Raw genomic sequence first — 15,078 nt, 5'->3', positions numbered from 1 at the left:
CAGGTCAATCCGGATTTGTTTTTTCTTTCTTATTCAAAGATTTAAATGTTTGCTTTTGCTTAATGTTTTCTCTTAGATTTTTATTGCTTAAATGTTTTCTCTTAGATTTTTATTGCTTAATGTTTGGTATTCAAATGATATGGGTCGAAAAAAATAGGATGTGAAAAGTATTTCAAATAAAAATATTTTTTATCGTACTTGTTAAATTTATTTACTAATACTTTAAAAAAAAAAGTCACGTGACTTCTTATTTAGAATTGTTCAGATAACTTTATTTCTTCTCGTCTTCAAATAAATTTATCTTTGACTTTATAGATAAGAAAAAATAACCCATATGTCTCTTACTGCATTTCAAAAAAATTAACAAATAATCTGATATGCACTAAAAAAAGTGAGATATGAAAAATATTTTAAATAAAATTATTTTCTATTATATTTATTAAATTTATCCATCACCAACACTTAAAAGAAAAAAGTCATGACTTTTTATATGGAATTATTCAAATAACTCTCTCTCATCTTATCTCTAAATAAATTTATTTTGAATCTTACTTATATGTCCCTTAATATATTTTAAAAAATTTAATAAATAATTTGATAAAAAAACTTAAAATATTTCCCACCTTATCTTGATCATTTCATATTTTGATTTAAAAAATATTCTAACTTTATGTTAATACATTCTTATCTTTCATATTTTACCAAACGATGCTTAAAATAATTAGTCTATAACATTTTTAGATATCCACGGAGCTGTAGAATTAAGCTCGTGATTGACGATAAACCCCCCAATTACATGAACATTGTACCTCTAAATTTTCACGAAGAAGATTTGAAGTATGATATAAATGGAATTTGGTCCCCCAAGAATCTGAAGATGATTTCATGGATTAAGGGGCAGGATGGCCGTGAAGATGGCGGAACGCATTCCCAATTCCCCAAGCAAATGATTCATGAGTTCTGAATGTTGGAATTGGTTTTGATATGGTTCCATCATATATTCATGGTCATGGGGATGGGATGTTTGACTTTGCCACTTTGCCATGACCATGACTCTTAATTCAAGCTCAGCTTTAAGGCATCTGCCAACAGTCGGAGAGCATGAGCCTGAAACAGTTGGACCCGCCATGAATATAGCATTCATTTGCACATAACATAACTGTTAATTATTATTATTATTATTGGTTTTGTTTTGGTCTTGGTCTTCTTTGAGATGGGTATATATTAGTTCCAGCAGTTTAGAGCAAATTATTTCTATTTTGCTAGTATTTATTATACTAACATGGTCATCTTTGCAACTCATTTATATTTGTAGGGTTTGAGAAAATATATAATTTTATAAGATTTATTTTTTTTTATAATTTTGATAGTAATAATAAGGTTATTAGCTTCTGATTAAAAAACTCAAAAAGTTTTTTGAGTCGTAAAAATATCTTCACAAAATAAAAATAAGATTAGGTCCGAGATGACCACCCCTTATCCTTGCAAAAACAAGAACACTCCATTCATTGAAACCACCCTTTTAATAGATTAAATTTGAGATGGGTATGGATTGAGTTCAGGAAATTGGTACAACCTAGCCCAACTGTAACATCAGCCAACCTAATGTGCCAAACCTACACCCTTATCTGTCTCTATGGCCATTTTCCCTGCTCTTTTGCCCACTATACCATCCCAATAATGGGCAAAATGGAGGAAGGATTGCTAATTTTAGTACAGTAGACATTACTTTTCTAATCAAGATGCAAGAGTCCATGACAGCTAACCAACTTTACATAAAATAGCCAGAAGATTGTGTCAAGTATTCTTGCCAAACAACATTAGTGAACATCCTAATTCCTTCTTAATGTGCTTATTTTCCTGGGAACCAAACACAGGATATATAGAAACAACCCACTCTCCTTGGTCTCAGTTTATAGAGCAACATTTGGTGATCTATGAAAAGGCCAATCAAATCAAGCTCTAAAAGTAAGTCACTCATCATATCTAGCAGCAAGCAAATTACAAGGCATCTTCAATCAAATTTTGAACTAACATGAGCCTGGGCATTGATTTCAATTTCATCCATCAGAACCAAATTGCACATCAACCCTAAAATAATAGCTAGAAAGAACTGAGGCCGTTGATCAAAATGAAGTGATTTGAAGTATAACAACCAATGAGAACATTACCTGAGAGGCATGATGTTTGCAAGAAAGAGTCGAAGAGCAACTTTCATATTTATTTAAAACTTCTGATCTGTAGTTTACTTTGTCCTGCGAGACCACGGGGCTCCATGATACCAGGAAAAATTTACAGCAATATACAAGATAAGTTGGCTTCAATGCCAATGGAAGCCACAAAGGATTGATTTTTGAAGCAAAGAAACAAAAGAATTACCAAGATTTCAGCAAGAAAACAAAACCAGCTTTAGGGGCATAGTTCTATTAGAGTTGGTGAAATTGCTCTTCAGGAAGTTGAAGATCCAGAGGCTGATCACAACCACAGAGAGCATTGCTCAAGGGGCTTTGAGGACTCCTAGGTTCTCCAATGAAGTCCTGACATCAGCAGGGCTGCATTCTTCACCTGTTTGAACAATGTTAGGGCTATTGACCGGCAGGACATCTGAAAGCGGGTAGCTTCTGTTGGCATGGAGTTGATTGTTCACACTGCTACAAACTCCCTTCAGTATTATGGACTTGTGGATACCACCAAGCAATCCTTCATAATCAGTGTCCCCAGATTCCCCAACGAACACCACCATTTTGGACAAGTCCACGCCCCACCGGAGATAGAGATACCTGTACCCGATTTTTATTCATTATAAAGTCAAGCAAAATTCCAAAGAAAAGGTTCTATTTATAACAAGTTGAGTCATACAGATCAAAGAATATCATTGAAAGAACAAATCAAAATATAACTTCATGAAATTATATACAAAAAATCATGAGGTTCAGCTTTCAGCAAGGAATTTAAAAAGGGTCCTACAGTGCTCAGAAAGGCAAAAAGGCACCCTTCGATCACTTCCCAAAATTGGTTTAATCATGTTGCCTCCTCAGAACCATGTCTAGATACTTTTAACATTTGCAAGAGTTATGGCATAAAATACCTGTCTTGAAGTTCCCCTAATGTCAAGCCGACTTGATCTACCGATTTCATAATCACATTCTTCTGTACTATTTTGTCCCGTAGAATCTCAAATCAATTATAATCCACAATGAATAAAAGTGGAAGCTCTAGACCAGGAAATTTTACTCTTTTTTGTGCACGTGTGGTGTGGGGAAGAATTTAGCCTTTTAATAAGTACAAAAAACAAGAACAAAAAGAAAAACAATTGAAACAGAACCAAATAACGAAGGGAAATAAGCATATGTTACATCACATCAGGGAGAATGATGCAGTAGACTGTAGCTGCCAAGACAATATCCTCTTATCACCTGAAGGTGAATGGAGGGCAGGGCATGCATGCAAGATAAAGATGAATAAAGGTGACGAAATGCTTTATGCAGCTTTCCCTATTATGGATGCATCAAACCAATATCTTTGGGTTCAATCCTCGTCTCTGGGGCATAAAGCATCAAGGCACTCCCAAGTAACGAGTTATTGACTAACGATCAAGGCAGCCGCCACAAATCTTAGCCAATTGGACTTTGGGCTTAAATTCTGTTGAAAATCATGTCATACAACAAAGGTAGTGTCATTATCTTGACTGCCCAACTAGTCCATACAGGCTCAAGATCAATTACTAATACAATCCATGGTCCAAAGGGCATACAGGATCATAGGCTGACACTGGTTGAGTAGACTAGGGGCACAAAACTAAGTCTCAAGAGAAAGAAGGCCGGACTTTGAGAAAAACAACAAAAATAAAGGTATTGCAGTTGGGGAGCACTGTTCAGATGAAAAACCAAATGATGACTGATTGGGTATCCCCAATCCTGTATTAGATTAAATACTTTGGGTGATTGGATACTCTGTGATTGTGTTGATATGCATAAAAACACAATAACAAAATGTTGAAACCAAGTCATTTTTACACAATGAAGATGGTTTCACCACTGCTGTGTTTTGTTGTTATCAGTAGTTTTACTGTTAAAACTAATTACTGGGGAGAAAGCTGCCATGATGAGCACCAAATATAGAACAGGGTAGGAATATCTTCTTGCCAAAAGAAAAGGTAATAATTATCTTGAATTCGATAAGCAACAACAAAGGAAGACGAGTGTAAATGCCTGAGATATTCAAACAAATGTCAGTTGCATAGGAATTAGGAAGTGAAACCACTACGTAATCCTTTACAATACATATAAAGGTGAACCTATATAAAGTTTTTTTTTGGTAAATAAACCTATATAAAGTTCAACACAGTGCAGGAGGCTCCTGCATTGAGAGCTCTGAGGAAGGTCAATTGTACACAGCCTTTACCCTTAAAGAGGTCGTTTCCTGACTTGGACCTGTGACCTTTAGGTCATAATGGAGAAAGCTTACCATTGTACCAAGCAGCCAAGGCTCACTTTCAAGCTTTTATAATATGTATGCTCGGTTTTAATACTAAACAGTTGCAAGTAGAAGGCAGAACATGGTTTTAGTACTAGGACCTAACTACCTAGTCATGCATATTTCAAGAACTAAAATCAACCAAGGTTTTACACTATGACCAAAATATGATGCAGTCATTGTAGTCTGAAAATTTTCAAAACAAAATTAAGCCAAGAGCTAAAACAGCTATACCTTAGTGCTTGGGAACGAGATGCCAATACCGGAATGACATTAATCTTATTTCCATTTTGGCAATAAATAACATGGCAGCGCAGAGCCTGAATTCTCATTACTTTCCGAATTTCCCTGACTGGGGGAACCTGTAAAAATGGAAATTGAAGAACAATATCATCTGACAATGCACAATACTCGTCAAATACACACACACACACACACATTGAAATGTATGCCAACAATCAATGTGCCTTGGTAGAGTACAGAGAAAGAAACACCCATTTTCATAAACAAAAGATCAGAAAGATAGAAATGCACAGGTGTGTGTTTGAAGAAGAAATGGAAAACGATTGGATTGTGTTCTCTAGCTCTGAATTAACTTAATAGACTCCCCCCCATACTCAAATCTGAATTATCATATTCAGTAATACCAACCCATCCCACATTTTGTTTCCTCGTAATGCTTAAAGAAAAAAGGACCTCTCATGATAATCACTTTTTCTTTTCCTTTTCCATTTTTTTCTTCTCTTTTTCTTTTCCTTTTTTTTCCTTTGTGTGGGCATGTGTATGAGATTGACGCAATCAGGAATTATAGGGTTGCCAACAATGATGTTCAAGGTCACTCAAACTAGACTAAATGTCAAGTCTGGCTAAAGGCTAGGTCATTCTTGAATACATTGACAAACAACGCAGCACCACCAGAATCACTAATGTTTGTGTTTGGTTACTTGCTTCAGTGAAACCTTTTAAGGTTATCATGTCAAGTAGGTAATTATAAGCATTAACGGCTTAGCAGAACTAGAGAATATGAAAGCTTGACCTTCCTAGGTTATGCGCTTCATGCCAAGTAATTCGAAAGTGCAAAAAGGCATTTTAGTAGAGCATGGAGGTCACAATTTTTGGATAGCTGTCTTAGTTAGTACATTATTTTTGGTTTAGCCTCATGGCAATGATACTAATCCATAGACCAAGTGGTCGAAGGATTACAAACCACAAGCCCAACCAAGCTAGGATCACTCCATCTGAAACCCATATCTTCCTAGCCTTGTGCATGTCTTTCAGAATGAATTAAAAGTTCTACATTGCCATCACATGTCATAAGCAATGAGTCTTTCAGGCCTAACTACAGATAGTTCAAGCTTAGGTTATTCAATTCCCTCTAAAAATTTCAAGCTTGAGCTTGTCTTCATTTGTCCTCTCACCAAGCTTGATTCACATCAATCTTGAGATACTCAGCTTGGTTACAACTATAGTGCTAAGCTGAAGTACATAAAACCATCCATTTAATGACAAAATCAGCACATGTAGAAAAGAAAGTTACCTTTCCCTGCTTTCGCACTTTAAAAGCATAACAATAGTTGGTTGAGATCTTTTCATCATCAGTAACAATTTGCTCTTCACTCTCACCCTTCTTATCAGTGATAGAACCCGCCCAACGGACCAAAGTCTTCCTCAACCCTTCTCCACCCCAGCGGTATTCAATATGTGAGTGGTAGTACAAGTCAATTACAAAAGGGTTACCCTCTGCATTAGGAGATGAATAGTACAGGTCGCTGCCACTATTGCAGATAAAAGCATCAAACTCAGTAGGGCTCAGCCCCCCTGAGACTAGAAAATAATGTATTTCAGACAAGGTAAAGGATGTGGCTAATATGAATCCTATAGAGCCTTCGAGCCTTTCCTTCTCCACAGCATCAAATATCTTTCTAGTAGTTTCAAAAAGATCTGATACAGCATCAAAATCAACAGCAATAACAATAATATGTTTCCTCCTCCGTACTGCTGGGAACTTACCAGGACCGCTGTTCTGATCTGCTTTGTCTGTAAGCCCAGTCTTTTGAGTGCCCTTAAGAACACCCTTAGACCAAGCCAAAACAGCATTCTCTAACTTAGTCTTGCGATCTCCAGATTCTCCAGAATAATCAGTACTACCGTTGCCTTCATTATTTTCTCCATCAAGTGAAAACTTTAAGTTCAAAGATATATCCTGTATATCTCTCAGGGAATCACTTGGTGAATCTGATTCTGAATTTTCTTCGTTCTCATTATCACCTCTCTGCCACCCCGGCTGCCTTGGTTTGCAACTAGCTATACGGGACAGGTAATTTCTGCAATGTTCTGGCCATGAGAAGAGGTGAATATTTTTCAATCCATTCTGCCTGCACTTTGCCCATAGTTGCTTATCTGCAACCAGCTTTAAAAGAGCATCAGCAATAGACTGCTGATCGTGGGGGTCAACAAGGAGACCATTATCAAGTACCTGCAACAGATACAAAACAAATCTAAAAGATATAGCCTTCCCACATAATCATTAAAGACAAAATGCCTCCAGATCAATAAATAAACTCAATCAGCTAGGTATCACATACTCGATGTATGTCAACTGGACCTCCATTTTTTGTGGCAACAATTGGTAAACCATATGCTGCAGCCTGTTCAATGGAGAAGAAGTTGTACTTGTTTGTAGAGAAGAGAACCAAAAAGCGAAAGACAAGGGATACACAAGTATCAGAAGCATACCTCAATTAGAGTAAGCCCAAATGGCTCAATGAAAGCTGGATTGATGAAAACGCCCTGCAAAAATGTCGTACCACATAAGAATCAATATTAATCCAAAAGAGTCACAGTTGATGCTGTAAGAAGTTCACCCTAATTCTAGTTTGTTATCCTGGCTTTGGCTGTGAAGTGAAGGCTCTTCCCTTTCAAGTATTCTAGTCTACATTTTCAGGCAGTCAATTATTTCCTATGAAGATAGAACTGATGCTCTGCTGATACATTTAACATGTTATCATAAATAATTTGTATAGATAACTTATATACAAACTATTTTTCTCTTTCAACACACAATGCCAGTTTATATCCCCCTGAATGCAAAAGATTTCTTGTTTTCCCAAACCATATACCTTGCACTCGCATCTTCTCATATTAACAGTCACGGTTATATGTTTCATTCACGTACAGCTTCTCATAACTAGGAGATCCAAAAGGAAATTTCATTTGTTTTACCATGTATGTGCACTTAATATTTACTTAACCTACAGTAGAAGAACCAACACGTCAACCCTGACCAAAGTTAAGATTAACTGCTGGAGCAGTCGCAACTTGATTACTCTTTATGCAGAAACGTACTCTCAAATGTTTCCTATTTCAACAAAACAACCTACTTTCTACCACCATATCTGCTTGTTATTGCAGTAACCAAGCATATCAGAACAAGTTCTCATGTTTGCTGACCATTTATAACTTTTACAAACCTCTTAACTGAAAAATGAGATTCTATAGATGAAAACATATATTACAAGACAAATATAAGTGGATGAATATATACCTTATTACTTGCTATAGTTACACAAAGAAGGGACAGAAGTAATGGCCAAAACAAGGACTCCCATAGCTAACAAATGTAGATAGGATAACTTCCACTTTGTCAGCTAGAATGAAGCTTGTAAGCCCATTTTTGGGGTGGTCTTGGCACTAGGAAACTTGGCCTTTCCAGGAAAACTTGTGTCATGTCCCCAAGGGTATAGTAGTAATAGATAGTAGATATAATTCTTTTGATTGTACCTGCTGTTAGTTTTGATTGAACCGGATGTACTTAGAAGTAGCCAGCAGTTGTACCTAGAAGGTAGCAGCCTTCAGTTGTACTTGATTTAAATATTTGGCAGCCCTATTGACACCAAATCACTGCTACCTGGATCAGTATATAAGACTCATCCAGCATAAGTCAAGGCATCGATGAGTATTATCCAATCAATTCAGATTTCTCTCTCTCAGTTCGACATAATCTCTCCCTCTGTCTATGTTCTCCCTGAATTTACCCCTCATTTCTTCTGATTTCCCCCTTCCTTTCTGATCTATCTGCCTCAATTCCTTTCAATTACCTCTCAAAGCCCTAGGCAAAACCCTAGGTACATGACAACTTGCTTGGCAAGTGTTTATGGAGGTTCACTCTTTAATTTAATAAACTATGGCCAAGGTCAATAAATATGGTTTTCATTTGGGGCTGGTCTACCCCACCCCTTGTATCAGGATCATAGAGATATTACTTGAGTTTGGTGATGATTTCTATAATTGTATTTTAATCTGTGTTGGCATAGGACTGAGAGTTAGGTTTTTTTTTTTTTTCCAGAGTTTGTGTTGACACAAATGCTTTGCCAGTCTTTTCCAAACCAATTTTTAGTTGAATAGGGACAGGGAGATATTGATAGAGGATTCCTCCTCCTTGTCTGAGGGCATTGTTTTCTCTCCACTTTTTAGATGTAATCTCCAAAACTGGAAAATTGACTCCATAACAGCTTTCTTTGGTTTTCTTCAAAACCACCTCATGACTGCACAACACGAAACCAGCTGGGTATGGCACCTATCAGGGGAATCTTTATGATTCATTCTTTTATGATGTGATTCATTATAAAGAGGAGGTAGGCATTCCTCAGAACGGTATTTTGAGACAGAGGAGTGCCCCAACTGCAGACTTTGAGTTGGACTACAAACCTTGACTCCATTGTCACTATTGCTCACTTGTAAAAGACAAGATATATTTTAGCTGATCGCTACTGTATATGCAAGCAGGGAATTGGTAGATTTTAGCATTGTGGAATGGCACAGTAATTTTAATGCCTTACTTTTTCCATTTTTGGGGTTACAAGTGTATGCTGGCCTCAGTTGTGAATATTTAGTTTTCTTGGGTGCGGGGTTTGCTGCAAAGTGAAGGTATCATATGGACAATTTGGAATGAAAAAAAAAAGATTTAGAGGTGTTGAGAGCCCATTGCAATGTATTATTGGGGGATATATACCCCTTTTTGGTTGTGTAGAGATCTTCTATTCAGCCCCCTTTTGAGTTGTTTATGGTAGAGATTTCAGCTGTAGATCATGAAACGGTTCAACACCAACACCCCCCCCCCCCCCCCCCCCCCCCCCCCAAAAAAAAAAAAAAAAAAACACCCATTGGGGTTTCATGAATTTTCACTACCACCATTACTAACCTTTTCTTGAAAGGAAATGTTCCTTCTCTCAAGTAAAGGATTTATCAATATATTAACTAAAGTAACCAGAAACTAGCATTTCATTGTTATGAAGGGATAGAAACCAAGTATTTTCCTTTGAGAATCAATCATAAATTCACTTAGCAGAAGGAAAGTTCTTGATTCCAGAAGATGAATACTAGGGACCCAACAAATTCAAGGAATTTAAATACCAACAGGAATGCCAGTTAAAAGCTCCATGTATGGAGATATGCAACGTCCAGCCTAACATTCACCACCAACACAACTAGCAGTAGCATTGGAAAACAAAAATTTAAAAGAATTTGTTGCTAACCTTCATGATATAACTCTTTCCTTTATAAATACAACAGTTTTTGCTAGTGTACTTATAAAAATTGACAATTTCAACTTTAGAAACTTTGATGACTTGTCATGAAGAAATTCATATCAAGAAAGGAATCTGCACAAAAAGAGCATATGGCAGATGAAATGAGTGTGGTCAGTGTGGTTTTACATGGTGCAGGACATAGGTCTTTTGTTTACTAAGTACAAATATCAAAGTGTATTATGCACGCCACAGCAAAATAAACCCCTATTGTTTTATCTTTTACCTCTATTTTCTATAAAATAACATAACTGAAGTTACATTATTGATCCATATCAAATCTGCTATGGCAAACAAAATATCAAAATATACCTTTGTCTTTGCAGCTAGACGGTAGATGTCGGGAACTTCACATTGCTTGTGATGTTTTGGATATGCCACTTGACCATAGAGATCATACTTATCAATCAGCTTAATTATTGAGAGAAGAACAGAAGCATTAGTGCTTGACATTTCATCAATATCGTCTCGGTTACCCATTATTAATGTCTGCAAATACAGATAATAGAACCTTAATTTCATTGCAAAATCAGCTGCTTTCCATGGGTCAGTAACATCCATTCAATATAAGCTCATTGACAGAGGTGACAAGAAGTACCAAATTAGCCAGCTCTCTTAATGGACGACATTCTCCAAATGCTTTGACTAATGTTGTAAGGTTCTTTTTTGGATCTGGCCTAGCTAGAGCAAGGATCATTGGCTTGCGTGGATTAGTAAAATACCGCATTATCTGCACATCATTAGTTCAACTTAGCAATTTGAACAATTTTCTTGACAATTTCCATGAGTAATCTATTGAAAAGGTTATATCTGGAAGGATGGACACAGCAAAGCAAGTGAAATGATTGGAACCTCGGACCAAATAAGTGGATCTGGAGAAGTTGGTTGATCTTCATTTCCTTCTGCTTCACCATCCATGTCACCTTCATGTGGAACAATGTGATGAAATTCCATCCCAGGAGGAATTACCTGCAGAATATGGGCATGTTACAAAATGTGCTTCCAACTAGCAATACAGGCACACGTGCATAACCTTGCCATAGAAAACACACATGCATAATCTTGCCACATAAAATAATCATATAGAGAAACATATACCTGTTAAGTGAGGAATAAATCAGGTCATTTAAAGATAACCATCACAGGCAGCTAGGCTTGTCAAGCTTACCTGAGATTTAGGCCTATGACAAATCAAGCAAAATCGAACAGATAGGCAGGCCAGATTCTCCCAATACCCAATCTTGGTTCAAGATTAGTATATCTCTTAATGCTTATCATTTGTTATAAGTGGAATCAGCAGTTACAGCACAATCTCATAATAAAAGTTCATTTCCAAGAACGTACTCACTAATAACACATTTTGGACACATGCAGTCAACAGAACACAGAATTACATTTTCTCTTTTCCGTAAATTTTTTTTACAAAGAAATTCATTTTCATCAAAGCCAATTATCATAACATAGTAAATACTCCCTCATGCATAGCCTCAAGAAGAAAAAGAAGAACTAAACTTCAGAACCATGGGTCACCTGCTTTTAAATTACCTCAGCATCAAGGATCTAGGATGGAGAGCAGGCCTCACTAACTACTGACAATTACTACTGACTAAATTTAACATAAAAAGAACTGAGACAAGATGAATCAAGAATGACAGTCCAATACTTACAGCCATCCGAGGCATGATCCTGCCATAACAGCTGACATTTCGCCTGATCCTAGCTCGTAGCTTACGTTCTAGTACAGGATCAAAACCATCATATAGACGCCACTGCTGCTCTATCTCCTGTCTAGTACTAGTTATGACGATTTCAGAGGCATCAAGAGCTAATTCCTCAGCCTCTATTCGACGCATTATTTTGTATGTCGAATTTATTTCATCTCTTGAGAGTCGCCCTTGTCTCAGAAGTTGTTCCAGCTTGTCTCTACCAAGCGAGTGACCAGTGAAAAGCATGGGTACATTCAAAGAACCAGACAGAAGAGCAGCAGCATCACCTGCATCTGCATAATGTCCGTGGATAGCAACAGGCCACACAGGATGACCGCCACCAATTTGCTCGCCAAGTACTTTGGACATTTGTATGATGTGATTAAGAGCACCATCAACAAATTCAGGGATGTAAGGCCATAAAAGTTCCTTTGGAATATATTTATCTCTTGGACCAAATGGAATGCGAATGATGTAAGCACCACTGCTCTCCCCAATCTCATCCGTCAAACCATCAGAATTTCTTGGAGGCAACATCTCTGTGGGTTCACCATAACTCCAATCTACTTCTGAAGATGATACTTGTCTAGTCAGTAAATCAACCCTATACACTCCTGGCATTGAGCCCAAAGCCCTTGCAAGTTCCACAACATACTTGACCTAAAGGAAAAAGAAATGGAGAATGAAAAAAAAAAAAAAAGGTGAACCTTTAGCTGTCTCTGTAAGCAACTACATGACACGAGTTTACTGACTTGCAGTCCTAGTTTAAAATGAGATTGGAAACAAAACTAGAACAATATTGAACATAAAACCTCTTAGAACAACAATTTACCTGGCCACCAGTGTCAGAGTCACGACCAAGCTCCATATTCTCACCCCTTATCAGGCCATGAAGGCTGCAAGAGCACTAACAGTTAAAAGTCCAACCAATTGCAGGACATATTTTGATCTTTCAAATCAAAAATAAAGAATAGCTTCCATATTTGAGCTTGTCAATTTAATTCTAAGAAATGTATGCAAAAACATGAGTCCATAACCTATATTTGTGATTGATATGCAATATTGCAACAATAAGCTATCACTTGAGAGAGCTCTGCATTACAACATTGGTAAACCAAACGAGTAGAGATCAGCTCATGCCTTATTAAGACAATGTACAGCTTTTTGCCCTTTTGTTGACTAGCCCATGCCTCCATTGTCTCAGCAGAGCTAATTCTAGGCAACCTGCCCCTGTTGCTATCACCATGAGCCGACAAATCACTAACTGTATCTCCTTTTTCCCCCTCTGACAAGTCTTCTGACATATCAGCAGTCGCTTCTCTGCGGCCTCTTTCACGTTCAAGTCGGCGTTTAGCCATCCTTTGAGCTTCCTCTCCCTCAAGCTATATTAGATAAACAAATAGATAATAAGGAGAAAAATACATCATGGCTAATTATTAGCATAATAGAACACAATTCATAGAAGCAGCAAATGGAAGAATGTGTTGCCTTGTTTGAAAAATAATGATAAAAAACAGAGAAACCCCTACACCTCCAAATGTTAAAGAAAGAAAATGTATTTTAAGTAGGAGCAGTAGGCCAGTAACTGTTAAAGAAAAGAAAATTAGGCGGATTCAAGTATCACAAGACGTGAATGGATTCTGTAAAATCTTCATTTAGAATGAAAAAGAGTTAAGAATTCAAGTACAATAAACAAATAACTGCCAGCAAAATACAAACTACTCTGCATAAGCCTTCTATTCTGTTTTTGCTCGGTAAGGCATGTTGTCTTTAGTCAAGCAGCATTAACGACTATCTGAAAATTTTATACAGTTTAAAGACATGATCACAAAGGGTCCGACAAAAATACTCTACTAATTCATATGGAAATAAACCACCCCAATACCATAACAGCAAAAATTGATTTCTAAAAGGAGCAAGTTAAAATCAGCAATTTTAGATAACAGAACAGCATAGCTTAACTGAACCCAATCGCAATCAGTAATTAACTGCACTGCCATCTCCACTAAGAAGCTCCTTGATGCGGTACACATTCTTTTAACACAATAACTAACTGCTGAAATTCAACGCCTAAACAAGCAATATTCACATCACGGAATAAATAAGAAAAAAGAATTAATTTTCCAGTGGAAACCCAAAATCAGAATACCTAGTTCCGCATCAACTGTCTCAGGCCCTCCACTTTACTACCACTCCAAACGCATAATCCAAAACATAATAAGTTCAAAACGAACTAACTAAGCAGAATATGACACACCTGCTTCTTTTGGCGCGCCAGATTCCAAATCCGCCAGCACATATTCTCCAACCTCGTGTTCCTCTCCTGTGGGCTCCTGGTCGCCGACGCCTGGCACAGCCAAAATATTCGAATCCACGATTAAACATACACTGAACATAGATTCACCAATTAACGCCACTAACACATTCAATTTCACATATACAACCAGAGATTCACACTCATGCAAAAAACGAGAGCGAGAGAAGTGGTGATGTGAAGAGACGTACGCGAACCCAGGTTCTGTGGAGATCGGTCTCATCGAAGCCGGTGATAACCTGCTCGACGAAGTAGCGGGTCGGGCTGAAACGGCCACGCTCCCTGAGCAGCAACGACGACTTCGCATCGTCTTGGAGCCCCGGCCCGACGTCCAGTATAGCCTCCAGGTAACTATTGATCCAATCGTTTCCCGCCATATTTGTCATAGGAGATAAATAGATAGAGAGAGAAGAGAGAAAGAGAGAGAGAGAGAGAGAGAAACAGTGTTCGGCGTCACCGCTGGAAGAATCTCCGGCGACTGTGACAATCTCCGGGGAGATAGAGGGAGAGAGAGGGCGCGCAGAGGGGCAGAGAGGACAAGACCGCTAATATATAGGAGATGGGAGTTATATTATTTATTTTGTTTTTGCTTCAAAAGGTAATATATTTTTTTTCTATTTTATTTTGTTTTCTAAATCATGTAGAAAACAAAATTTCCAATTCCCATATATCAAAATATAATTAAAAAATACACTGTTCAAAAATAGAAATACAGTTATCATATTAATTATTTTTAATGTTACTGATACATTATTTTTAATTAATACTAATTTTATATAAGAATTTTTCAAAGACAAAATAATATTAATTTTCTTATATACTAACTAATAATTGTGAAAATATCTCGCGTTAAATGCCTTCTATTTCTTACATAAAACTATCCAAATTTTACTGCTATAACACTACCAAAAATAATAAGTGTTTTCATGAAAGGTTCATCCCCCCCGCTTTACCTGAGTGGTGCTTCGTTGCACGCGCGAGAGTAAGCAATGAAAAC

At 37.2% G+C, this 15,078-nt stretch overlaps 1 protein-coding gene across 1 annotated transcript; it reads right to left on the bottom strand.

The window, feature by feature from the left end:
* Positions 1 to 2,186: 2,186 nt before the first annotated feature.
* On the bottom strand, positions 2,187 to 14,618 carry LOC127806192 (probable sucrose-phosphate synthase 1). Its single transcript, XM_052343319.1, has 13 exons — positions 14,273 to 14,618; positions 14,025 to 14,114; positions 12,908 to 13,149; positions 12,600 to 12,663; positions 11,729 to 12,427; positions 10,914 to 11,030; positions 10,660 to 10,791; positions 10,374 to 10,550; positions 7,213 to 7,266; positions 7,062 to 7,124; positions 6,014 to 6,952; positions 4,711 to 4,838; positions 2,187 to 2,780 (listed from the first exon to the last, which is right to left on the bottom strand). The coding sequence occupies exons 1-13, from the start codon at positions 14,465 to 14,467 to the stop codon at positions 2,498 to 2,500; spliced, it is 3,183 nt and encodes a 1,060-aa protein (XP_052199279.1). The 5' UTR covers positions 14,468 to 14,618; the 3' UTR covers positions 2,187 to 2,497.
* Between the last annotated feature and the right edge of the window lie 460 nt (positions 14,619 to 15,078).

The sequence above is a fragment of the Diospyros lotus genome, chromosome 7 (assembly GCF_014633365.1).
Source record: "Diospyros lotus cultivar Yz01 chromosome 7, ASM1463336v1, whole genome shotgun sequence".
NCBI lineage: Eukaryota > Viridiplantae > Streptophyta > Magnoliopsida > Ericales > Ebenaceae > Diospyros > Diospyros lotus.
This window is presented reverse-complemented; position numbering and strand designations above follow the sequence as displayed.